This window comes from Sinocyclocheilus anshuiensis, unplaced genomic scaffold (genome assembly GCF_001515605.1).
Source record: "Sinocyclocheilus anshuiensis isolate Anshui unplaced genomic scaffold, SAMN03320099.WGS_v1.1 scaffold413, whole genome shotgun sequence".
Classification (NCBI taxonomy): Eukaryota; Metazoa; Chordata; class Actinopteri; order Cypriniformes; family Cyprinidae; genus Sinocyclocheilus; species Sinocyclocheilus anshuiensis.
Window position 1 is genome coordinate 777728 of NW_015536481.1, and position 26071 is coordinate 803798.

The 26071-nt window shown below is 37.0% G+C and overlaps 2 protein-coding genes across 8 annotated transcripts in view; both read right to left on the bottom strand.

Annotated features, from left to right (window-relative positions):
- Positions 1-957: 957 nt before the first annotated feature.
- cox16 (cytochrome c oxidase assembly factor COX16) lies at positions 958-3660 on the bottom strand. Its single transcript, XM_016479498.1, has 4 exons — positions 3474-3660; positions 2773-2850; positions 2542-2610; positions 958-1165 (listed from the first exon to the last, which is right to left on the bottom strand). The coding sequence occupies exons 1-4, from the start codon at positions 3534-3536 to the stop codon at positions 1061-1063; spliced, it is 315 nt and encodes a 104-aa protein (XP_016334984.1). The 5' UTR covers positions 3537-3660; the 3' UTR covers positions 958-1060.
- A 905-nt stretch (positions 3661-4565) lies between these two features.
- Positions 4566-26071, bottom strand: part of LOC107680897 (alpha-actinin-1-like) — a 34805-nt gene continuing 13299 nt past the window's right edge. The window contains exons 2-22 of one of the 7 annotated variants that reach the window (XM_016477466.1): positions 23444-23558; positions 22874-22993; positions 22061-22147; positions 21374-21461; positions 21156-21234; positions 20986-21067; positions 17381-17466; positions 14054-14146; positions 13258-13488; positions 13016-13163; positions 12789-12939; positions 12528-12636; positions 12217-12357; positions 11297-11479; positions 10795-10929; positions 9933-10112; positions 9700-9846; positions 7312-7392; positions 7034-7099; positions 5608-5766; positions 4566-5523 (exon numbers count right to left, since the gene is read on the bottom strand). In XM_016477466.1, coding sequence (XP_016332952.1) covers positions 5365-5523; positions 5608-5766; positions 7034-7099; positions 7312-7392; positions 9700-9846; positions 9933-10112; positions 10795-10929; positions 11297-11479; positions 12217-12357; positions 12528-12636; positions 12789-12939; positions 13016-13163; positions 13258-13488; positions 14054-14146; positions 17381-17466; positions 20986-21067; positions 21156-21234; positions 21374-21461; positions 22061-22147; positions 22874-22993; positions 23444-23558 — 2640 coding nt within the window. In that variant the 3' untranslated portion in view covers positions 4566-5364. The other 6 variants (XM_016477233.1, XM_016477083.1, XM_016477161.1 and 3 more) reach the window with 6 other exon arrangements.

Consider the following 26071-nt stretch of genomic DNA (forward strand, 5'->3'; position numbering starts at 1 on the left):
TTTGATAATTAAAGGTCTAATATATATAATTTTTTACAAGTTACAATACTAAGATTTATGTCGTAAATTCTTAACTGTCAAATGTTAATATCTTCAAGCTTTTATTTTGGCAGAAAACAAGTGAAATTATGTAAAGTTCTATCCACAGAAATGTTGGAAATTGTGCGAATGTGTAAAAGTGAACCTAGCACACATTGAGTTCCACATTAAGATGCACATTAAGCTCACTGAACATACAGAGATTGAGTTTGTGAGAAGCAGCATTTGGTGTGAATTGAGGCGCTGAATAAATTTTAGCCTTTGATTTCATAATCACACTAAGCTAGAATTGCAAATTCAGATTTATTATTATTAATTGTGCAGCCACATTTATTTATATTTTGTATTCAATTTAATTATTAGCTTTTCATCAACTCACGAACCCCGAGAGACACTGCTAGAGACCAACGACCTAAATAAGCTCATCAAGAAAGCAGGACCTGGACCTTCTGGAGATTGTTGCAGAGAAAACAATAATGTACAAACTGCTGATCATCATATCCTACACAATCCATGACATGCTTGCTGGAATGAGGTGTACACCGAGCAGTATGCCTTTACACTGTACCATTCACCCAGCATGTGCACAGGCACCATTGGTTCCGTTTGCACCACTGAAAGAACAAGGGGTTTTACTCAATCAAATACAGCGCTGGGTCTTGAGTTATGCATTAATGTGAATGCAAACTGACATGGTAACACAGATTGAATAAGGGTTACAACCTTACTAGTTCTATAAAAAAAGTGGGAGCATCAAAGACACTGGACAGAGAGATAATGCTATACACATACCCAGCCACACATTCCTAAACGTGTATTAGGACACATATTTCCAAAAACGACAACAAAGTGGCATTCCATATGCCAACAGAATCCAAACTAGTAGTTCCTCATCTATATATAATAATAACAACAACATATGAGGTGCTAATTTATTATATGGTGACAACCATACACTGCACTGTTTTTATGAGTGTCTTACATCTTTGGACCAGCAGTGGGAGTTTAAGGTTTTAGAGTTCTATGTGCCTTTATTGAGTTGAGCTTGCTGCTGCTCCTTTGAATCCTCCCAGGGACGTGGGCCACGAATGTTCTTCCATCCATCCAAGTCCAAATCCTTCACTTTCTATAGAAACAAAAGAGATTACATTATATGAAATTAATATTTTTTCAAAGCCACGAATCAAATGCACAATCAAACACACACAGCAATTTAATGGCAAATGCCAGATCTCAAAAGCTACAAAGAAATTCATAGAAAATGCATTGAACGGTCTAATCAAGTTGTTGCTAATTTAATAAATGGCCTGAATGCTATGGCACATACACTAATGTTAAAAAATGTTGCTGAAAAAAGTCTTTTATGCAGACCAAATGTGCATTTATTTGATCATAAATACAGTAAAAATAGTCGTGTTGTGAAATATTATTACAAATTAAAATAACACTTTTCTATTTTAATATATTTCGAAACTTAATTTATTCCTGTGGTGGCAACGCTGAATTTTCAGTAGTCATTACTCCAGTCTTCAGTGTCGCATGATCCTTCAGAAATCATTCTAATATGCTGATCTGGTGCTCAAGAAACATTTCTTATTATTATGCGGTTCAATATTTGTGTGGAAACCATGATAGCTTTTTTCAGAATCTTTGAAGACTACAAGTTCAAAAGAACAGCATTTATTTGAAATAGAAATCTTTTATAATGTTATAAATGTCTTTGCTGTTACTTTTGATCAACTTGAATTAAATTTTCATGACCCCAAACAGAAGTGTACTTAAGTTACCAACAATGAGTCAGCTAGAGCAGGGCGCTTATTTGTTTTATGATTCATGGTGGGTCAATGTAAGATCTAAAATAAAACAATTAGGATGAAGCATGACCGAGTTAATATTTATCATCTAATGAACAGCTGTAAAGTGGTTTATAATGACTAAATTTCCCTGGTTCCACTTGAAGGCACTCTTCTACTACTATCTAGAAGGTCAGATTTAATGGCATTGTAACTTCTTATAAGGGCAGTAAGGCTAAAAATAACGTTTTTAAAGTCAAAGAGAATCACCATTGCAGTATAATGACAGTCTGTTTTTGCTGTTCTGTGGACAGCCGCAACCACCCACAGCCTGAAATGGAGATGCTAAATGAACCAATTGCCATCCAGTGCACTTAGTTAAGACTAAACCGCTAACTAGACACTTTCTGTCCAAAATAACTTACAGCACGTTAATTGCCGGGTCAGTCAGTCTCCCTGGAGAAACCTAGTTACGTGTCCTGCTTGACAAACTGCATAACAAAATTACGATTACGGTTCCTGAGTCACCCTGTGTCAGATCCAAAACTGCACTGACTGCATTTAACAAGCCAGATGCTTAACCATTAGGCTACCACAACCTCACTAGCAAGTAAATGTAACTTCCAATTCACAGCAAAACAGCAGATGGCTCTATAAAACATTAGTACACACACACAGATTCTCCATCTATCACTCATTCTCTCATTACCTCATACTCTTCCTGAAGGATGGCCGACTGTTTTTTATTGTTCACCCGTGCTTCCAGTGCAGGGTCCAGCTAAAAGAAACACGAAAAAAAAAAAAAAGATAATAGATAAACTATGATAATGTTTTATTGTACAGCATAAATGGGTTCTGGCTGAAGTTCTGTCATTGTCACTTGGCCTGTACATGAAAAGATTATATGATGTTATATTTTAGTCTATTAAGTTTTACATACCTTCTTTTTTATCTTCTGTGCATCATATCTAATCTGAGTGAATTCTCTCAATCCAAACGACCCTCCCACAACCAGCAGCTTCAAACAAACATTATATGAGCAGAAATATGAACACTAGGGTGTCTCATTATGAGCAGGCTACATTATTGATTTACAAAAGCAGAAAGTTGACAACAGTGTTTAACATAGAAAAAGAGAACTTGTAAAATATATTGCACATTGAAAAAGTGTGACATCATCAATATCAACAATAATAATAATAAAAAAACAAACAAACAACGCGTGTCAAAATCTGGAACCTAGAATTGAATTATCTGAGAATATATTCTTTCTTGTCACTCTCTATCCTATATTTGTATTTATTTTTTCATTGTTAAGGCATCAATGACTTGATTTACATAATATTTTCATATTACTGCGTAAAAAAACTTACAAAAAAACCTTCATTAAATATTACTAATATTGGACAAAAATTGCATCACACTCAATTTTCAAAATTAACAGTTGACCGTCAATTAAACAACAGTTAGATTTATTATTACAGTAAATGACAATAAATATTATTATTATTTAAACCATGATTTCGATCTAATTATTACTAAGGCGTGTGTTACACAACTTTTTAAATCGTAATTATAAACACGACGATAATGAATGACAGCTCATCTTACACATTACTCAACACATTTTAAAGCGCTCACCAGCATCGGGATGCCATATTTCACTGTCCTGTTCTTTTGGAGTTTACGAACTTGATTCCACATGTTTAGATCAAGTATGTCATTCTACAATTTCACATTATTCAGAATAAAGTCAGTAGGACATAATTCAACATGGCTCACCGGGCGCCGCCATGTAAACCCACAATCCCCGCAGCGACATCGTACAGCCTCATATTGCGTCCGTGTAGAACTAAGAAAGGAGTCACTGGTTCCACTTTAAAAATGAGGGATATTACATTACTGTGTGTGAGAATTACAACTGAAAGCACATTTTCAGGGTTAGTTTAGTTAAATTATAAAGGAACAAATAGATCTCTTAACTTTATATTAGAGTTATAAACTCTAGTCTAGAGCTTGAAAATCAATTATTAAGTTAACCTTGTTAACTTATACTTTAACTAGATCTTTGTCATAGAAATCAAATTTCTAAATAAATTTAGCAAGGAACTTCAAACCAGAAAACATAATAAAACTCAAGAAATCAAAACAAGAGTTTTGTGGCTTTTAGTAAAAAACTGTTAGCTTTGAGACCATCTATCTATACACCGATGTACTCTCTAAACTTCTACATAATGCTCTTTTCCTGTGAGGCCATCTAAGATGGAAAAAATACTGTCACAATCGAAGCAGGTGAAATAAATAAATAATCTTTTCCTTTTACTTAGACAATTAAACTATTTTCATGGTGTTTGTTAGTATGTCACAGGTCAAAGAACACACAAAACCAATATAGCACATCAATATCTCTAATCAATGTATTTTATCAACAGCTAAGTGAAATAAATTATGTACATTATCTGAAAATATAGGATTTCTTATGCTCTTCTACACTTTCCTGTTTCTTTAGGTAATATACAGCTAATTTAATTTAAATATTCATAATTTGAGTGAATAAAATGAATAAATGTTAAAATGAGTTATAAACATGTTCCTAATTTTTTCCCCTTTCCTTTCTACATTAAAATAAATCATTATCTTAAGTTAATAGAACACATTTCTCCTTCACACAAGCAAATAAAAACACAAACACACAACTGTGATTGTTTCTTTATTTAAATTTTCATAATTTTTAAAGTTTTTTAATAAGGTGAAGAAAAATACCTTTTTTTGTTCTGTATAGTAAAATATGTTAACTTTATTCCTTTATGAAGAGGAAAAAACAAACAAACAAAATAAGAAGTAAAAATACAGAAAACATTCCTCCTGGGAGGGAGTTTTTCAATGTTGCACTTGGAAGCAGAAAGGGGAAGATCTGTTCATGAAGTCTGACTCACCATCACAAGAAAACGTTCAAAAAACAGTCTCATCAACAAGCATTAACTCTATGTAAAAAAAGCGGATCAATCGTAGCACATGGTCATGCAGTATCACATGGGTCACAAGGATGACATGATGCTGCCTACCACGTGCTTTATGTACAGTACATTTGTAACCGTTTGTTGCGTATTGTACATTTACATGGAGAAAAGAGTCTCAGGATTTCCTATTCTCTCCTTCAATGTGACAAACTCATAATTACGACTTCAGTGGGAAGTAGGATCTTCTGACAAGCATGTGAAGGAAGCATCTTTGTGACACAATCCCCAAGACAGGCAAGATAGGCTTCATGAACACAGCTGGAGAAAGAACAGGAAGTTGTATATGACACACAGGAAGGGCCTGGGCTGATAGGAGGATACAAAAATGACCGAACGTCATTGAGTGGTGCTGATGGGCTGATCTGGGACCAGCTCTGCTTGTTGGTGCTAGATCAGCACTGAAGAGCCACTTTTATTCTCATTGTGCGCGAGCTATGTGTGTGTGTATGAATACACGTATTTGTGTGTTTGTATCAGAAGGCAGGTTGACCCCAGATGCGGGGGGTCACGGTTCAGAGGTCACTCTCCCCATAGAGGGCAGTGGAGAAGGACATGTAGTCAAGAGCTCCCGGGACGGCGTCGGGGCCAGTGTAAGGCGTCATTCGGGCGATGCAGTACTCGGCCTGGTCAGGGGGGAGCTCACGCCTCAGCTCATCCACCAGGATATAGTTCTGCATGAGGAGAGAGTTATTCATTTAGTTATTCATTTAGACACTTTAACACTGGGAAGTGATTTCTGGATTGTGTATATGTACCTTGTCTCCAGCAAGGACTTTAAAGGATGTCATGACCTGATCAGCAGTGTCTGTGTCGGCCGTCTCATGAGACATAAAGTCAATGAAGGCCTGGAATGTGATCACTCCCAGTCTGTTAGGATCCACAATGCTCATGATGCGGGCAAATTCAGCCTCTCCCTACAGAACAGAGAAACGCTTCTTAAAAATCACTACGAAAACAATATGAAAGATTGCTCCTCACTGGGTTAGCATAGCTGATGATATGTTTGTTTTTTTCCAAGAATACTTAAGAAAATTTCTCAGTCTCACATTAGTGTTGTTACTGTTAACTAAACTATTACAAAATCATTTGCGGGAAGAAAAATAAAATATAAATATTTGATGAAAAAAAAATAATTAAAAATGTTGCCTTGGCAACTAACTGAAGTAAGCTGAAGTATTAAAATATCTAAAACTAAACCTGGAAAAAAACAATATATAAAAAAATAATAATAAAAGGAAATAAAATGAAAATGGAAAAATATTAGCTAATTTAAAACATTAATAAATATTTTAACAGAATATAAATTATACTAAAATAACACTGAACCACATAGACCAAACCACATAGACCAAACTAATCTAGAGTTCAGAAACTCCGCCTTACCAAATATTACATTGAGATTCTAACTTTCTGCTTTTTATCCACCTTATTTTTCAATGTGGAAGTCAGCTATTTCCAGTGAACCTGTGAGACTTCAGATTTATTAGTCGCTGTAGATAAATAACTAGAATAACAAAGTGCAGTAAACGGTAAAACTATTTGTGCAACAAACCAGTGTGTTTATAATTAGGCAAATAAATTCAAATAATATGGTAACCTATACCAGTTTGCTCCATCAAGCAACATAACGGACTGTTTTTTGTACAGCTAAAATAACTGGAAGTGGCTGAAACCAGAAGCCACTCAAGTTAAAAATGGCTGCACCATCTCTTACATTCAAAATAAGATGGACACCCAATGTTGATTATAAATCTCTTTTTCCAGGTTATATACCATGTAGTAGATATAAATCTCTATTATAACTTCTGTTTAGTTCTATTCAATAGGGATTATAACTTGACTATAATCCATGGATTTTTTTAAGTTTATGCTACCTTTTCCAGAAATACTTACTAAAATAATAACCCACATAAATATAACCCCACAAAATCTGTCCGAAACCAGATGATAACTCTGATTTACCAGATAAAACATGGAGATTAAAACTGCTTAACCATATTATACCTCATGTTGATCATAAATCTCTGATTTTCCAGTTTAATCCAGAGGGATTATAACTATCAGTTTATCCATATTACAACACATTCAGATTATATGAGTTACCAGTTCATTATCCATGGGGACTACAATTCTCAGTTTAACCTGATCACAACCCATGGAGATTTGAACTCTCTGCTTTACCATATTATAACCCATGGAGATGAGGCAGGCTCGGAAGTCTTCTGCATCCATCATGCCTGTTCTCTTCTACAGGAACCCACCAGGGACAAACAGAACCAGGTAGTAGTGGAGAGAAAGATGAAGGTAGGTATAGGCGAAGGAAGTCATTTTAGAGGAAGGTTTGAGGGAAAATGAGACCGAGTGAAAGGAGAAAGGAAAAGAGAGTAGAAAGGAAAAAACAAAACAAAAAGAGTGTGGTTAATGATTGAACTCCCTGACTGGTGTTGGTGTGTGTGTACCTGTGCGTCGTTCCCGATATCGAAGCCCAGACTGATAAGGCAGGCTTTGAACTCCTCAGCGCCCAGTTTGCCCGAGTGGTCCTGGGTGTCAGAGCCGTGGGCAGGGTCAGAGGTCAGCAGCGTGGACATGCAGCACACACGTGGGAGGGGTGGGAGAATGTCATGCAGACATGTGGAGGGGTAGAAGAGGGTCCATGCAGAAGTGAAAAACAAGACAAAAGAAGAGAAAAGTGCACAAACATTAGGACAAACTGTGCAGTACTGTGCCGTGAGTGAGGGCAGAGAGTGATTGTGAGGACAGATCTGCTCAAAATCTGGGCCTGTTATGCTCGGTTAACTATGTTGTGTTGTTTTAACGATTTTAAAGTATTAGTTCACTTCCAGAATGAAAATTTCCTGATGATTTCTTTCTTCAGTCGCAAAGAAATTAAGCTTTTTGAGGAAAAGAAAACTTTTTTTTCCATGATTTCAATGGTGGCCAATGGACTGAAGGTCAAATTGCAGTTTCAAAGGGCTCTACACGATCCCAGCCGAGGAATAAGGGTCTCATATAGCGAAACGATCGGTTGTTTTCTTAAAAAAATACAAATTTATATACTTTTTAATCACAAATGCTCGTCTTGCACTAGCTCGACTTCATGCATTACGTAGTCACACTGGAAAGGTCACACATGATGTAGGCGGAAGTCCCGACCCAGTGTTTGCAAAGTGAACGTGCAAAGAAAGTAAAATGCTCCTACAAAAAAAGGTAAAACAACGATGTCGGATGTTTTTGAAGTTGGAGGAGAAAATGAGATGGAGTTTTTTGCCCAACCCAACCATTTTGAACCTGTGAACACAGACGAAGAGCTAACCGTGCGTGACCTTTCCAACGTGATTATGTTATGCGTGACTTTGCGGACGTGCAGTGCAGAGCTAGTGCAAGACGTGCATTTGTGGTTAAAAAGCATATTGATTTATTTTTTTTTTTTTTAGAAAATGACCGATCGTTTAGTTAGATAAGACCCTTATTCCTTGGCTGGGATCGTGTAGAGCCCTTTGAAGCTGCATTGACACTGCAATTTGACCTTCAACCTGTTGGCCACCATTGAAGTCCATTAATCCTGGAATGTTTTCCTCAAAAACCTTAATTTCTTTGCGACTGAAGACAGAAAGACATGAATATGAGTAAATTATCAGGAAATTTTTGCTCTGGAAGTGAACTAATCCTTTAAGGTGTCATGGGTGGCACTGTGTGGGTTTTTAGTGCAGCGCTGGGTTTCAGCATGGCAGCCTGTAATCTGGGACTTGTGTGGGTGACATATACCATAATTCCATTCTATGCAAATCAGGTCAATTATACAAACGCATTGTTATGAAAGTAAAAACTCAGATATTTGTGCATTTTGCCAATTTTGGCTGTTGTAAGTCGAGTACTTAAACAGGACAGGAACCGCAAGGTACAAGGGTTGTGCTCAACTTAGAATTAAAATTATTTAAAATTAAAATTCAATTACTGAGTTTAATATTATTTAGGGTAGCAAAAATGAAGTGGAATTGAAATTCGAATTTAAAGGAGGTAGAATTAACATGATTTGAAATTGTCGTTTTAACAAGAAACAGTTAAGTTTGGCAAGATAATCTTTGTAGGTCTTGTCTAAAAGTAAAAAAAAAAGGCTTAAAGTTTCAAGGTTTTTTAGGCCTTACAGACTTGGACCAGGATGGAAAAACATTTGTTTTCCTGGAATGTCATTTCCTGCTGAATTTCTTTGAATTTAAATGTAGTAAATTCTACTTTCTGTCATTCCAAATGAACTTCCTATGGCCCATGACCAATTCAGTTCATATCAACTAAAAGGGAGCAAATTCTTCCTGTTCACACCAAGAACAATAACTGTAACTATATTAGTGCCCACACCAAAGCACAATAACGTTGTGTTTAATATAAGCAAGCGCTACAATTTTCTGCAGCTTTAAATGTCAAGCTCTTTAAAGAAGGATGATTACTGATTGGAATACTGATTCAATGTTTTTATCGTTCATCAGCTAGAAAAAAAGTAATTTTGAAAATGATTCAAACGATATCATTCCTCTGTGCCGTTACTTTTAAGTTGTGGTGTGGACTCTGCTATTCTTTTACATGTAGAACAATTTTTAAAACTACAGCTTTATCTTTATCGTCCTCTGTGTGAACGGGCCTTTAAACTTTGAATTTTGCCCAAGCCGGAATGGTACCGCACAAAATGTCGCAGCAGCCAATCACAAAATTAAAAAATGAAATGTCTTTAACAAAAAGTTATGCAATTCTCTTGTTCCACCCAAATGAAGTCACCGAGTAACGGTCTCAGAAGTCCTACTGCTCTTAATGATGTTAAACTGTGGTGTTGGACTGCACGGTGTGATACTGACTCTATCGAAGTGGTTGAACGAGGCTCTGAACTCATTCATTTGGTCCTGGCTGATGCCTTTGGCATCACGGGTCAGAATCTGGTTCTCGATCTCGTTGATGGTGCGAGCGATGGTGGTGAGGAGCTGCTCCCAACCTACACGGATGTGCTAGAGGAAGAAAAGAGACATCAGGAACATATCAATGCACCAGGGGGTTTGCAAGTAAGCATTTGAGATTTTATGTGTGTATATACCTCCATGGTGTAGTTAGTGTGTTTGTTGTCAAATATAAGTGCTTCCTGTATTAGTTGATGGTCTCCCTCTAGCTGGTCGATCTTTGGTTTGTAGTTTACAATGCTCTTCTCATACTGCCGAAGGTGGGTCAGGTGACCCTCCAGAGTCCCGTGCATCTCAATAGAGATTCGGCCAATTTCCTAAGTACAGAACATTAAAAAATAAAATAAAATAAGAGACCAACCACAGTCCTTCCTGAATTTCTGCAATTTTTTTCTGCAGCCACCCAAATGGTTTTCAGAGCTAATTTAGCAGTATCTGATGCATTTTGTCCTCTAAGATGATTGTTAACATATGACAAATTTTAATGTGGGCAAGTACAAAGTAGGGCTAGTAATATTTTAACAAGCCCTACTTATGTAAGGTTATTTTTTTTGTTTAACTTCCCATAGCATTTTTTTTAGAAAGTCCTGTGTCTACTTTGCTCCAAATGGTTAGTTGACCTATAATATATCCTATTTACCAAAGACATATATTAAACATTAATATTTCAGGATTCTTTGATAAATAGAAAATTTAAAAGAACCGCATTTATTTGATTAACTGAAACTATTTGTGACATAAATGTCTTTACTGTCACTTTTGTTCAATTTAATGCATCCTTGCTGAATAAAAGTATTAATTTCCTTCCAAAAAAAAAAAAAATCCTACTGACCCCAAACTTTTAAATGGTGTTGTATGTAAATCAAACAAATTTGCTTGTGTCATCATGTATGTAAGCTAATCACCAAGGACATTTTTGACATCTTTTTTTCACAGAAGCTGTCTGAAGTACCATAAGAGAATGTAATTAATTTTCTGTTAGTTGAGCTCATGTCCCACCTCCATCTTGGTCTGGATCCAGGGCCCAATGACATTTGCCTGATTAGCAAACTGTCTGCGCAGTCTCTCATTATTCTGCTGACGAGCGTGTTCTTCTATCAGGGCCTGATCTCTCTGGGGTACTAACTGTCTCACCTGAGAGGACAGAGAGAAAGGAAGATTGTGGAGGAGTAGCAGTGTGGAGGTGAATTAAGCACCTCTCATTGTACACATTTTCTTAAATGATTATATATACATATACAGTGGGTACGGAAAGTATTCAGACCCCCTTCAATTTTTCACTCTTTGTTATATTTTATATTTTTGCTAAAATCATTTAAGTTAATTTTTTTTCCTCATTAATGTACACACAGCACCCCATATTGACAGAAAAACACAGAATCGTTGACATTTTTGCAGATTACTGTATATATATATATATATATATATATATAACATGTCATATATTTGTCTAAAAACTCTGATTCCCTTCTGTTTGTCCTGCACAAGTTTATTTTCTTACCTTATCCCATTTGGCATTGATCTCCTGAGGGTTGATGGTGGTGTAGGGGTTGGTGCCAGCCATGTTGACGTGATATGTCTGCACAATTTTAGCAATTTCATTATGGATGCCCAAGATTGCCTGACGTTCCTTATCTGCCTCGGGCAGTGTGGCTTTAAACTGCTCATGGGCTGTGCTGAGTCCCTGATACACACACACACACACACACACACAAAGAGAGGTGCTACAACTTTCCAAAACAATCCCCCTCTGCAACTTTTCAATTTTCACTCTTATATCAACTTTTATGTGAAATGCATCAGAACACTTCACAGTCACATTTGAAATCCACCAAATGGATAGATGCATGGCTGGACGGATGGACAGAAAGATAAAATAATTCTGTGTTGTCCCTTTTTAACTTTTCTGGATTTCATTTTAATGGTTTACTTAAATTTTAATAATTAAAAAGAATGTCTAATCAATTGAACTCATAAAACTAACAATTTAATAATTTATTACAAATGTAAGAATAATAGTCCTATGAAATATGTATTATTTTTTCAGAAATTCTGTGTTTCCTGTCTTAATTTTTCTGGAATCTGTGTTTTATGATTTAATACACATTTACTATCAAAAACTGGTCAAATTAATGCATAAAACTAATTAATCTTTTAAACTGTAATAAAATTAAATTTGAATAATTCCTTTAATTTCTTGGTAAACAAAGTGCTGCATAACAGAGGTTTAAAGTTGAAATTAAATGGACAAAAAATGTATATTGTGTGATATTGCTTAAAAAATATTGAATAAATGGCATTTTCATAGGGCCCAAAATGAGGGAACAACTGTGAAGACAGATCAACAGATATATATTGCATGAATAAATGAAAAGGGAGATGAATAAATGAATGGATGGATGAAAGATGAATGTGCAATACCTGTATCTCCTCAATGGTGTGGACGATAAAAGTGTCCTGCAGGTCTTCCATGGCTCCCTCCATCCAGTTGTTAAAGGGCGCCGCCCTTTTGGCAAACTCCAGGTACAGCTGATCAATCGTTTCCAACAGTTTCTCGGTCCTCTGAGGGAAGAGATAGAGCCAAGACACACATATGAGTGCACTGCACTTACAGCACAAAATCACACACACACTGTATCACAGTATGTCACCAAAGAAGCAACACTGCCCTTTCCTGCAGGTCAGAATAGAAAGAATTAATTCCATACGGGTGTATGATAGAAGTGTTTTACCTGCAAGGCCTCGCTGCGTTTCTGAGTTAAAACCCCCAGTGAGTCCCACTGATCACAGATCTGCTGACAGCGAGCATTTACACTGGGAGAGTCATAGTACTCCAACTCACTAGAGAGAGAATGAGAGTGAAACTATTAAACTACTTCACCAAAAGATTACAGAATGTGTAAGCTACAGATGAAATGTTCTAGACCAAAACATTTAAACTTGAAGCAGCATGAAGCAGCGTCTCGGTCAGATCTTTCCGTGCATTTACTCACTTGAGCTCCTGTGCGATGGCAGCGATCTGTTCCACTCTGTCCTGATGAGCTGCAAGATCACTCTCAAACGCCTCGTGCTTCTTCAGCAAAGCTTTGATGTCCGAGAGGGATGCCGTCTCATAGTCTTTCTGCTGCAGCATCTCCTCCTTACCTACAGGGAGCAGCAAAGATCAGCCATGCCATAGAGAGGAATTCAGTTCTTATAAACAAATAAAAAGAAGTGTTACCGTCAGTCCAGGCCTCATGGATAGCGGCTTTCTGACGGAATTTCTCTGCAAGATGGTCGAGTCTCTCCAGTCTGCGAATCTCATTCAGTAACCACTCTTCATAACCCTTCTCTGCTCCCTCGAGACTTCCCCAAGCACTGGAGATATCCTACACACACAGACGATTAATTGAACATCACAGATCCAATTAAGAGAGTTGAATGCTCTGAGATACTTAGGTTGTAAGTGTGCTAGGTTCTCACCGAGACCATCTTCCCCTCTGAGGGCATGAACGCAGGCCGGTTGCTGAGGCGGAGTTTGGTCTGCAGTGTGTTGAAGTTGATCTCCAGTTGACATTTCTCCTGAACTTTGGGCGGTTTGTGAAGTCGTCGGTAGTCCCGGAAATCCTCCAACATCTGCTGCATGGCCTGCATGGTGTTCTCTGGGACACGGTTCTCCAACCATGGGATTGTTCTGCGAATCCACTCCAGAAGCTGAAGAGAGCAAGTGACAGACAGAAAAAAAATAGGGAGAAACAACAAAAACAGGGGGAAAAAGAGGATAAAACAAATTGGAAAAAGTTAGGAGCAGACAGAATGAGATAAAAGAGGTAGAGAGAGAAAAAGAGAACGTTTTAAATATGGTACATATTGTTTTTTATTATTATTATGAATTAAACATATGGTTCACATATTTTTTTAATTTATACAATTATTGTAGAATTATTTAATTTGGAGGTTTCTCTCACAAATAGCGATTTGTTAAATATTTTAAAGCTGAGCATTACTAAAATAATTTTCAGTATAAAAATTTCCATGATCCTTTGAGATTTTCTTAATTTCCATAGATCTGCATGGTCTGGAAAGCAGAATTTTAAATGCCCTGTTTTCCGTGACCTTAAAAACACTGTAAAATAAATGTGCTAGTTAATTTTGATTACTGAAACGTCTCGTTGGCCCTAAATGAGCACAGGTTGAGACAACAGGAGAAGAGAGGCGAGGAGACGAGAGGAGAGAAGGATGGGAGTGAACAGGAGAGAACATAAATGAGTGTGCTCACATCACTGGCCAGTTTCTCATAGTCTTCCATCAGTTGTTCGTTCTCCTGATTGACAGCCAGGACTTTGCAGATCCGATTGGCTGCTGTCTCGGCCTGAAGGGGTAAAGGACAGAGTGAATCTGCTTCTGTTTCTGTGGAAACCACATCAGCGCCATGGCAACGCTGTTAAGGTTCTGTGTGTTTAAGTGTGTTGAGGTGCTCAAGTCACTTTATTACCGTTACCAAAAGCAATCAACTGCTACATCAATATCATACATCCCTTTTGTGCGTGTTTAATTATAAATGTGTGTATTTTTGGAGGGGGAGGGGGAGGTGGAGGTAAGGAAGTGAGTTGCAAGTCTAAAAGCCAGAAAGGAAGAGGAAAAAACAATGATAAGCTCAGTTCAGCGCTGTCAGTGACAGACAGAGTTCAGGCAGTGGCTCTCAGTTTTATAATCATCTTATGAATGCTAATCTGAAATGTTGCTTATGTTGGCACAAAATGATTATCAATAGTGGATTAAGAAGTTGTACTTTTTTATTGGAAAAACTGCAGTGAAAAACATTAACAGCATTTATTTGACAATTTCTTTTGAGTAGTGCAAATGTTTAACTTTTTAAATGTAAAAAAAAATCAATGAAAACATGAACTGCATACATTGTTTGTTTCCATTGTTCAGTTGAAAAAAAAAATCTAAACCAATTTTTTTATTACTAGGCTTATAGTGAAGCTATTTTTGTACTTTGTGTTTAAAATAAAAATATAAAAAACACATATTATAGAAAATAGTATTTACATTTAAATTGATTATGATTAAAATCCAAAAATTAATCAAATAAAAAAAGTGATATTGCTTTGTACAAATAATACTGAACTGGCCATCAAAATTCTGTCATCATCTACTCATCCTCATGACACTCCAAACCCAACTTTTGATTTAAGTTTTTTTTTTTAATTCTGTGGAAAACAAAGAGTTTGTGACTGTCACCAAAACAATGCAATAGTGTATTTTATAATTAAACTAGCAAGTTTGATCAAGAAAAACGTTACTAGACCATGATGACACTGAGTTATTTAAAAAAATCCTAATATTGCACACAACAATCGTACATGGGAGTGGATGTGAGTGTGTCAAAGGAAGTTTTTCTGATGCAGAGCTGTCTGGTGGGTTTACAGTCAGACTCATGCCTTATAAGAGCAGACAGGATCTGTGTGTGCAGAGAACACACACCCAGCATGTAGAAAACTATTTATCGAGGGATGTTAGTCATCAGCTCAGAAACACTCACACAGAGTTGAGGAAACCCAGCTGGATGTGATGAATCAGCACAATGAAGTAGTAACTTTCACACTATCAGTGAGAAACACACTTTCTCTGAATTAACTATTACTTTTTAAAGGGATATGGAGTCTATCTGAACTGATTCAAATACATCAGTCTATGTGCAAATACATTTATGCTGCATTAAAAAGTGTAAACATTATTTTGTCGTATATGCTGCTTATGATGTGGCTTCTTTGGCTTTAGGCTCAAGAGCTTGTCTAAGCTGATTCACTGCTGTGGAAATGGCCATTGATTTTAAACTTATTTTCTGGACCAACTCTGTACTAACACACAATGAATTATGAACAATAAAAGTCATTTGAGTAGGAATGACCCGACTGTCCTAGTGAAGCCTGCTGCTGAGTTTTAGTTGGACATGATCGTCAACATGTATTTTGATATGTAAAGAAGTTTGATGGTTTCTATACCAGAGCTCTGTGTGTGCATACAGATGTGTGGAGAAACAGAGCTAGGTGTGTTACGTAATACTACAGCAGAGTTGCCATGGAAACAGCCAAAACTGACACAAAACCCAGAAAAGAAAGAAAGAAATATCACAGCCAAACAAGAAATGAGTAAGAAATCACAATGAAGTTTCAGAGCAGACAGGCTGTAACCCGTCAGTGACATCATCAAAAGAGCAGGTGCGATCTTGACCTGTAAGTGACATCATTCAAGACTGACCTTACCACAATTTCCCTTGTGAAAAAGAAGCGTGCTTAATTATATTTAATGTGCACACCAAATCTTAAAAGTATTTTTTAACTGTACTTACAGATAGCAATATACTTGCAATATTAATGAAATAAAAGGCCACTTAAGTGTACTTAAAGAGAATGTTTCTGAACACACTTAAATACAATTTTAAAAACTGCACTTTAACATACGTGTTGATTTTTATTCTGTTGAAGTTTCAATAGAAATTACATTAAAGTATATTTTAGTTTACCATAAATGCTTGTCAGCACATACAGCAGAACACTTTCACCATATTTCAAAGAAAATCAATAGAAGTACTTATGAAATTACATATTAAGATGTACTTAACTCCTACTTAAGTGGGTCAAAAACCACTCTTTGCATCAAATTGCATTTAATATGAATGTAAAATGTAAATCATTTTCATTTAATTGCAAATAACATGCAATTAAGTGTCTGAAAACATTAAATTCAGTTTACACTTAAGAATTTTCTTTTTAAAGTATATTATTTCCGTAATAAGTACTCTTTTTAAAAGTAAGGAAAAGTAAGGTAAGGAAAGTAAGGAAAGTCTCCTCTTTTTCAAAAAGGCGTTCAGGTTAGTGAAGACCATCTCTTAAATTTTTTCTTTGGCACAGTTATTTGGGGTTCTGATGAAAGCAGAGATCTGATTGGCTGTCTAGATTTGACTGGGTTTGTGATGTGGAAGCTTGTGTCTTGATTGGCTGATGTCAGTCTGCGCTCACCTTCTGTTTGCCTGAGAAGGCGTGGTAGTAACATGACACATACGTCATGATGGCCTTTTCATCGGGACGCAACGTACTAACGATATCTGCCCAGGGAAAGAGGGAGCAGGAACAGAGAGAGAAAAGGAGGTGGAGAGGAAAGGAGAGAAAAAAGCACAGAGTATAAGACTGCATAGATACAAAGGCAAACGGGGCACAGTTCTACAGAAATGATACAAGGCATGAAGAGATCTCCAGGAAGTCTCATTGATGCCAGGAATGTTTGAGTATTTTTTAGGAGACTGGAGTGGAGACACACTCATGCCTTCATCACAAGACTTCCTTTCCTTCATGCAACAGGTGGAGAGATTCATGCAACTGTAGGAGAAGCATGAGCCCTGAGGGGCGGTGCTTAGCACTGCAAAGAGTCAGAGAGAGGCAGACTGTTAGGAGAGTAGTCACGGTAACAGGAAACCACGACAACCAGTAATCACTGCTACTGGTGATCACAAAACCCAGTGAGCAGAAACGGAGTGAGGGGAGGGACATATTGGGTAAGTGTAGAAGTTCATGACATTAAGAGGGGTGCCCTGCGATACCTTCTGCGCCCCAGAGAAGGCATGGTAGAAGCTAGAAACGTAGGTCATGATGGCCTTCTCGTCGGGACGGGCTGTACCAACAATATCTGCAGAGAAAGAAGGGGGTGATATTAAAGTAATGAGAGAATAAATTAATAATCAGAGCACATCACACACACTTCAGAGGCCCATCTGAGATGACTTCCTGTGTAAAAAAAAAAAAGAGTTATTAATGTGAATGGATATGAAACTATTATAATCAACCTAAAATTAAACTAATCATCACAAATGTTTGAACAAGGTTTGACTTTCCTGCAGGAAATACTTTGAGCAACAAATGATTTTGAGCAACAAAAGAATAGTGTTAAAGTTTTAGTTAAGTTTAGGTTTTTGGTTTTTGTGTAAATTAAATGTTCCAGTATAGCCACTTCACACTTTTCTTCTTTTGTTATAAATCAAATGTTCGGATGCAAATTATGTTGGTTTAAATGTCACCAAGGCAACATTATCTAGCTCAGAAATGTTCACAAGTCTTTAACCTGGAGTCTGAGTCAAGTCTCGAGTCTTTGGTCACGAGTCCGAGTCGAGCCTCAAGTCATTTAATGGCTCGCTAAAAAATCCCATTCAGAATCCTCATGTATTGAAATCTTCCTATTTACGAAGCTGTTTTATAGGCTATAGACAAAATATATGATCTATGATCTGCTTTGTAAAAAAAAAGAGGTGTTAAGATGTAAGGTTAATGTACATCCAGCCTTTTACTTATATGTTTTAATCCATTACCATGTTCAAAACAGTTTTCTGTAATCAAATTCTATAATAAGAGTCCGATCTACCATGACACATAAGGAAATATTTGACACAGATATTACAAAACCATACAAATAAAGTATTTCTTTATCATATAAGTCAGGGGTAAAAGTTCCAAGAGGCATGGCCTCTATATTTTCTTCCAAGCAAAGGTCCGGACAAAAAAAAAAGAAGAAAAAATTACATGTATTGTATTTTTACATTTAGATATATGCGAGGTCATGTGCCAAAAAAAAAAAAAATCTGTTTCTTTTCAGGGTTTTCCTCCTGAAATCTATACTATTTTAATATTTTACTTAAAAGCAGTATGTAGCCTACTAAAAACAATGTAGCTACAATAATCAAAACATTCTCATCTTGAGCAGAAAAAAAAGATAACTAACAGTTTCAAAGTTTCAATTCCATCCTAGCCATGTAAAAAAATGTCCCAATTATAATTAGGCCTAGACATTTTTTTTTAAATGTTCTTAGCCTACAGATTAATAATGCTACATGTCAGAATAATGTCTTGTCACATCTGGTTTGAATAGCTAGTCAGAGTCATAGGTTATAGATATACAGTAAGAAAAATAACTATATTTGCAGCATTGTTTTTTTCTGCTGTTTTAGTGAAAGTAATCTATAATTTTGCTGCTCACCGTGTTTCTGTTGTTGTTAAAATAACCGCGTCATCCGCAGCTCTTGAACTTGGCGCCGGCATGTGTCCGGAGACAGAGAAAGCGCACGGAGCTGAAAGGACTTGAATAAAGCGTGTTTGGCTTTAGACAAAAATACTAGAGGATATAGCGCTGAAAGATATTTACCATAAACGACCCTGAGCGCTTGTTATGTGATCAGCTCCGCTGTTTTGACGCGCTGCTCACTTAAAAGTGGTGCTGCTACAGCTCGCGGTCCGGATGGATGCCGGGGTGCGGATGCGGTCCGCCTTTTTAAAATCAGTTATATAAGTAGACTCGAGTTGCTTTTAAAATATTCCTCAAGTCGAGTCAAGTCTGGAGTCATTTCAGGTTGAGTCTGAGTCAAGTCTGAAGTCTATAAAAATGCGACTCGAGTCCGAGTCACTAACTCGAGTGCCCATCTCTGGTAAAATCAGTTATATAAGTATTTAAAGGGGTCATATGATGCGATTTCAAGTTTTCCTTTCTCTTTGTAGTGTTAAAACCTGTTCGTGACTAGATAAGATCCCTAAAGTTGCAAAGACTAAAGTCTCAAACACAAAGAGATATTTTTATAAAAGTTAAAACTTCTCCACATCCACGCTCTCCTAAAACGCCTCTTTTAAACACACCCCCACATGTCTACGTCACTGTGTGGGAAGATTTGCATAACGCCGGCCAAATGTTCACGCAAAGAAAGAAGGCGTAACTTTTATTCTCACTGTAGTATTACGCGTTTCAGAAAGGCGGGGCATAGAGGAGAAACAATAATGTACAGTATGTGGAAAATAATGTGTTTTTTTAACCTTAAACCGCATAAACACATTTCATTACACCAAATACACAAAATAATGTTCTTTTTAGCAACATCATATGACCCCTTTAAGGATAAAAGACTCGAGTTGCTTTTAAAATATTCCTCAAGTCGAGTCAAGTCTGGAGTCATTTCAGGTTGAGTCTGAGTCAAGTCTGAAGTCTATAAAAATGCGACTCGAGTCCGAGTCACTAACTCGAGTGCCCATCTCTGATCTAGCTTGTGGAAATACATTATAGCTGTATCATTTCCAGCTTTCATACAAATTAAAAATGTAATTACATTTTAAAAAGAAAATGTAACATTTATTGATATATTTTAACGAACATGATATATTATAATAAATAAACAAATATTAAGAATTGATTATAATAAATATATTATTATAAATGCTATAAAATTCAAAAATATTCATCATTATAAATCTTTCTGGGACTGCTACACTGTAAAAATAAAATGTACTGGGCCAGTAAAAATGTGAATTTGTGTATTGTTTATCTATGTGAACTAAAAAAATATATAATGTTGACACTGTCTTTGCCGTGTAAAGTGGCTTTATGTTCAAATATAAAGTTGCAAGAAAGAAAAGACAGTTCAGTATGCAAAAAGTTCTCAATTCATTATGCAAATATTATGAAAACATCATTGCCATCTTGCACGCTAAACATTCTATCAATGTAAATGAAAGAATGAAATTATCTGTAAAACAAAATTTAAATGCAGACTGTACGTCAAGTGGTTCGGGCTGAGTTCACTGCAGAAGCTTAATACTTAGGATTGAAAAATGTTTGAGGAACATCGATCCAGTGCAACACTGCAACAACCTCATGCGCAAAATAAAAAAAAAACGACTTTATTCAACAATTCGTCTCCTCCGCATCACCCTGGTGCCATTTTGAAGAGTATCAGCTGGATGCTGTTCTGTGTCAGCTGCGTCACGCCGGATCTGTTTCCTACGTTGTTGTGATTTGATTTGAACGAAAACAGCGTATCCGTGTGACGCAGCTGACACAGAACAGCATACGCTGTTTACGTCCAGTGGAAACTCCAAAATGGCACCAGCGTGACGCGGAGGAGACGAATTGTTGAATAAAGTCTTTTTTTTTCTTTTGCGCACAAAAAGTAATCTCGTAGCTTCGTAATGACAGAATTTTCATTTTTGGGTGAACTATCCCTTTAAGGAAACATCCACAATCACGCCTGCAGTGATGGGGTGAAATTCAGCCTATACACATACCTGCGGTCCTCCTACAGCTCTCTATTTAGACAGAGGACAGAGGACAGAGGTCTAACCTAGTTTCACAGTGAAGTGGAACAGGAAGAAACCTGTCCTCTACATGTCTCACCTTCTGCATCCAGCATCTTAGGGATGTCCAGGTACTTTTCAGCGACGTCAAAGGCGGTGTTCAGATTAGTCATTGGGTCGTCCTGAGTGAGAGCAAACATCAAAGCATGAGTCATGGTCTTTCATACTGCTGGTCTCTATATATGGTCAGAGGTTCTGGTAATGCCTCACCTTGCGCAGTTTACCGTAATCAATGAGTTCTGGACGATGTCTGTGAATGAGTGCACAGAAGCCCAATCCATCCTTCCAACTGACAGGGAGAGAGACAGAAAGAGAAATGTAGTATATGATGCTGTAGCTCAGCGTTCAGTTGCAGTATCTCTGTCAGTCTTGCTCTTTTCCCATCATTCACCCTGCTTCTCTCTAATGCTCATTTCCTGTCTGCTCACCTGATGTGGAAATTCTGAATGTTGACGTTTTTGTAGGGAGCTGTTTTCCTCTGGCACCACAGCAGCAGGCCTTCTTTAGCTGAGGTCTCTGCACACACACACACTCATATGTAATCTCAAATGGAATCTCAGGAGTGGAAAGAAAACATTGTCATTTAAATGACTCACAAATTCCTGACATTACGTCTGTATTAAACAATGAATATTCAGAAAGCCAAAAGAGCAGAACTGTATTAAAAAAAATTATGCTAATTTAGTCAGTCATTCTGTTCACTCTCATGATATTTAATACACACAAATGAACTGCCTACTGCCTTTTTTTCTTCAAGATGTAATGCATCACTTATAAACTAAAATGTGTGTGTGTGTGTGTGTGATGTGTGTACCTGTTTTTCTATTCTGGTGGGGACTTAAACCTGAATACACACAGACTCGTGGGGACTCGTGTCACGGTGGGGACCTAAATTGAGGTCCCCACAGGTAAACAAGGTAATAAATCACACAGAATGAAGTTTTTTGAAAATCTAAAAATGCAGAAAGTTTCCTGTAAGGGGTAGGTTTAGGTGTAGGGTTGGTGTAGGACAATAGAAAATACTGTCTGTAAAGTAGACAAACCATTACGCCTATGGAGAGTCCCCACAAGGAAAGCAAACCAGACATCTGTGTGTGTGTGATATTTATATATACCCTCCACTGAGATGTCCTGGATGGCGAAGCGAAGGATAATGGTCCAGATCATACCCAGAGTCATCTTAGCATTCCCATCAACAATCTCTGAGCAGAACAAACACATGCACACCAGCATCACATTTACTGTAACAGCTCAACAATGAGATCATTTTACAAACTAAAGCCATACCTGAATCAGATTCATCTAAACTTTTGTTATACTTTCAAAACAAAATTGCTGAACATGTGCCCAAAAGGTCTGTTTTGGAGACATTCTCAAATGGACAAATGGTTAATAAAGACTAAATAATGTCTGCATTCACTTCTAAATGTGTAAAAAGTTTTATTTTAATTTTGTCTTTATTTTTTTAAACATAGATGTGTATGGGAAACATGCATGTTTCCTCTTTCTCTTCTTAGGCTAATCTCATAATACACTCCACACACATCCCAGTATGTGTGTGTGTAAGTGTATCCCGGCTCTGCTACACACACACACACACACACACACACACACAAAATGGTAACAGTATGTGACCAAGGCAAAGGCTTTGGTAGATGGCTAATCTGCCTGGAATGCTGCTCTGGATTATAAAGAGAGAACAGCAAAAATACACACACACTGTAGACTGGTCTAATATATGTCAGGTATAAACTGCATGTCTAACCTATTTAACTGTATGGAATGGGGAGGGGCTTCATATGACATGAGATACAAGCACATATCACACACAGGCAGAGCGTCTGATAGTCATTGATCCCACATGCTGAAACGCTGAACTCATGACCCTGGAAGCCTGCAGGATATAGGTCACTGCTGAAGGGGCCTACCCTCTGCTCCAATAGAAACCAGTTTGACTCCTTTGCTTGCAATGAAATCCAGAGCTTTATTCACATTGGAGATCTTATGGACTCTCATCTTTCCTCTCTCTGGTTTGGCCAAGCGTTCTCCTACAAAGAAAAACAGTTGAAATATTACATAATATTACATCACACACAACACTCTGCCCTCAGGAGACTCAATTATGTACATAAATATTTTTATCACGTATTTATTCCTGACAGTTATCAACTAACTTATTTTTACTTAAAAGAGCAAGTACTCTTTTGTAAAAATGTTTGTACTTTTTTTTTTTTTCAAATTTGTATGACTAGAGAGACGAAATCAGTTTCCTGATTTAGTTTAGATCCACAACCTCTTGATTCAATTAAATTTAACTTGTTTTCAATTCTTTTAAGTATATTTCAGTTATAATGTCTATTTTGTTCACATATGAAAGAAAGCACTTAGTGTAACTATCTTTGTGTAACTAATTTTTATATAATCAAAAAAGATACAAGCTTCCAAATGTAGAGGGGTGGACTGGGTTCAAGGTGCGACTGTGGTTAGAGGTCACTGACCTGAAATGACCTCTAGGAGCAGCATAAGTTTGAGTCCATCTCTAAAATCCTCCTCAATGTTTTCGATCTGTGTCCCTGCCTTTCGTAGATGAGAATTGCACCACGCAGTAAACGTCTGAAAAAGAGTGATTTATTAGTTTAGAAGATAAATAAAACCAAAACATTATGCAAATTTAAATGCAACAAATGCCTGTAATGTGCAAATAAAACTTGGCAGAAAATTCTATAAAAGCTTCAATAGGTTCACAAAATCCACACCGAAATGTGCAGCTCAAATTGTTAAAGGGGTCATATGATGCTTTTTTAAAGATCATTATTTTGTGTATTTGACACACACACACGATTCACAAAACTCTGCATTTGAACAGTCAATAGCAAATACTTAAACTAATAACAAAACAGTAGCTGATTCAGAAGCGCCAGATTGTCATAGCAAAGTCAGAATTACCTCCTCTCCTAGGTTCACGAAACGGTCGTCCATAAAATGCATTGCTGTTCTGTTGTAAGTAATCTTAAAGATTCCTAAATGCATCTACTTTCGGAAGGCCAAATAAAGTGCTTTTGCTTTCGCCTAGAAACACACAGCGTCTCCCTGACATGGCTGCTTCAACACTAACTGCGGTTACTGAAACCACGCCTTCTTTCTTTGCGTGAACATTTGGGCGGCATTACGCAAATATTTCCACATAGTGAGGTAGATATGTGGGGGCGTGTTAGAACGAGCCGTTTTAGGGGGGCGTGGCAGAGTCTTAACTTTGATAAAGAATATCTCTTTGGTTTTGAGACTTTAGTCTTTGCAACTTCAGGGATCTTATCTATGCACAATCAGCTTGTAACACTCCAAAGAGAAAGGAAAACTTGAAATCGCATCATATGACCCCTTTAAAGGGTTACTCCACCCCAAAATAAAAATTTTGTCATTAATGACTTACCCCCATGTTGTTCCAAACCCGTAAAAGCTTCGTTTGTCTTCGTCAGCCACACCACACGGATATGCTGTTTTCGTTCAAATCAAAGTGTAAATAAACGTAGAAAATGAATCCGTGTGGTGCGGCTGACACATACAAGTAGAACAGCATACGCAGTTTGCGTTCAGTGGACACTCATCAGACTGAAATGATCAGCAACATGTAGGTGCTACACAAAGCCTGAAACAGCACACGAAAGTTAACAGTACAATTCTCTTAAAATATCAATAAAAATTTAATTTCCTCATGATTATGACCCCTTTAACCACTTTTATTTATTTCATACACCTGTGCTATGCAAGCGTTTGAATACTTTGGTAATTCTGTATTCATCTACAACCATGCCTGACTGTGACAGTGAGAGAGAGAGTAGGGGAGGGTAAGCGCTCTACAGGGGTTGTCATGGCAGTATCTGTGGCTTCAGGATTCTTCGGTATGTTAGCGAGCTGATGAGAAACAGCTGTGGAGCAGAACAGAAGCTAAACACACTCACACTCTAAAACGATTGATATGCCACTTAACGGAATCAGAGACAATTCAGTTTATGCACGTAAAAGCAGGAGTTTGTTCCAACTTTGAGAGGTGAGGAGAAATTTCTAGATCTGGATATGAGGAGAGACAGGACTGCAAGATAATAGGATACAGCTGATCCCCACAGGTGGGCTGGGGTGTGCAGTTTAATGATGGATTATGGGTAATAGAGCAGGTGAGAAACATTGTGGAATTTGGCAGATACTAAAAGGAAATGCCATAACATGGGAATATCTGGAGGTAAATGTGAGTCAAGCAGTAGCATTATAAATTCATTCAAGAGGAAGTGCAAGCATACATACGAGAGCCATGACTGCTGTTACAATATTTCAACTACAGTAATGCAAATCAAAATGTGAAAGAATAAAAGCTATGAATAACAAACAAACAAACTTAATTAATAATACACACTTACACATAGACAAACTCTAACACAGCTAGAATGATAAAATAAACACTCAAGATAGTACAAGCTACCATAAGTTTCTGCGAGCAATGCGACAAAACTAGATTTATTCCAGTTAAAATTACTGAATGTCCCCACTGTAGCACGTCATGCTTTTAGTTGAGAGATGTGCAGTGCAAAACTAACATGTTTTAACTAGCTGCTGGGCTGCCTAAGTGACTATTCAACTAATAGTTTTTTTAAAGAAGTCCTGTGTAACTAGGCTGACTGTTTTCTTAGGGGGGCGTTTACATAAGACGTGTTCTTCTGTTCAAGAACAGTACGACAGAGTGCTGAATGTAATGAAATGATGAATTTAAAGATGTAACTTTTCCAAGAGAGTTTTACCATGCAAACCATCCAACAGCTAAAGCACAGGATGTTGTTTGCATGTTAATTAAATGCTAAAATTTCAAAACTAATATATATACACACACACACTACCATTCACAAGTTTGGAGTCAATAATATATTTTTTTATATTTTTGAAAGAAGTCTTTTATGCTCATCATGTTGATCAATATTGATAAAATATTGTTAAATATTAACACAATTCAAACATAACTTTTATATTTTTATATATTTTAAAATGTAATTTATTCCAGTGATGGCAAAGTAGCCATTACTCCAGTCTTCAGTGTCACATGATTCTTCAGAAATCATTCTAATATGCTGATTTGTTGC

Bases quoted from the DNA above. Each gene is read 5' to 3' on its own strand.
- cox16 (XM_016479498.1), bottom strand. From the start codon at position 3,536: ATGTGGAATCAAGTTCGTAAACTCCAAAAGAACAGGACAGTGAAATAT. The intron at 2,851-3,473 runs GTGAGCGCTTTA...GTTTGTTTGAAG, and splicing joins AATATGGCATCCCGATGCTG to CTGCTGGTTGTGGGAGGGTC. The intron at 2,611-2,772 runs GTATGTAAAACT...TGTTTCTTTTAG, and splicing joins CACAGAAGATAAAAAAGAAG to CTGGACCCTGCACTGGAAGC.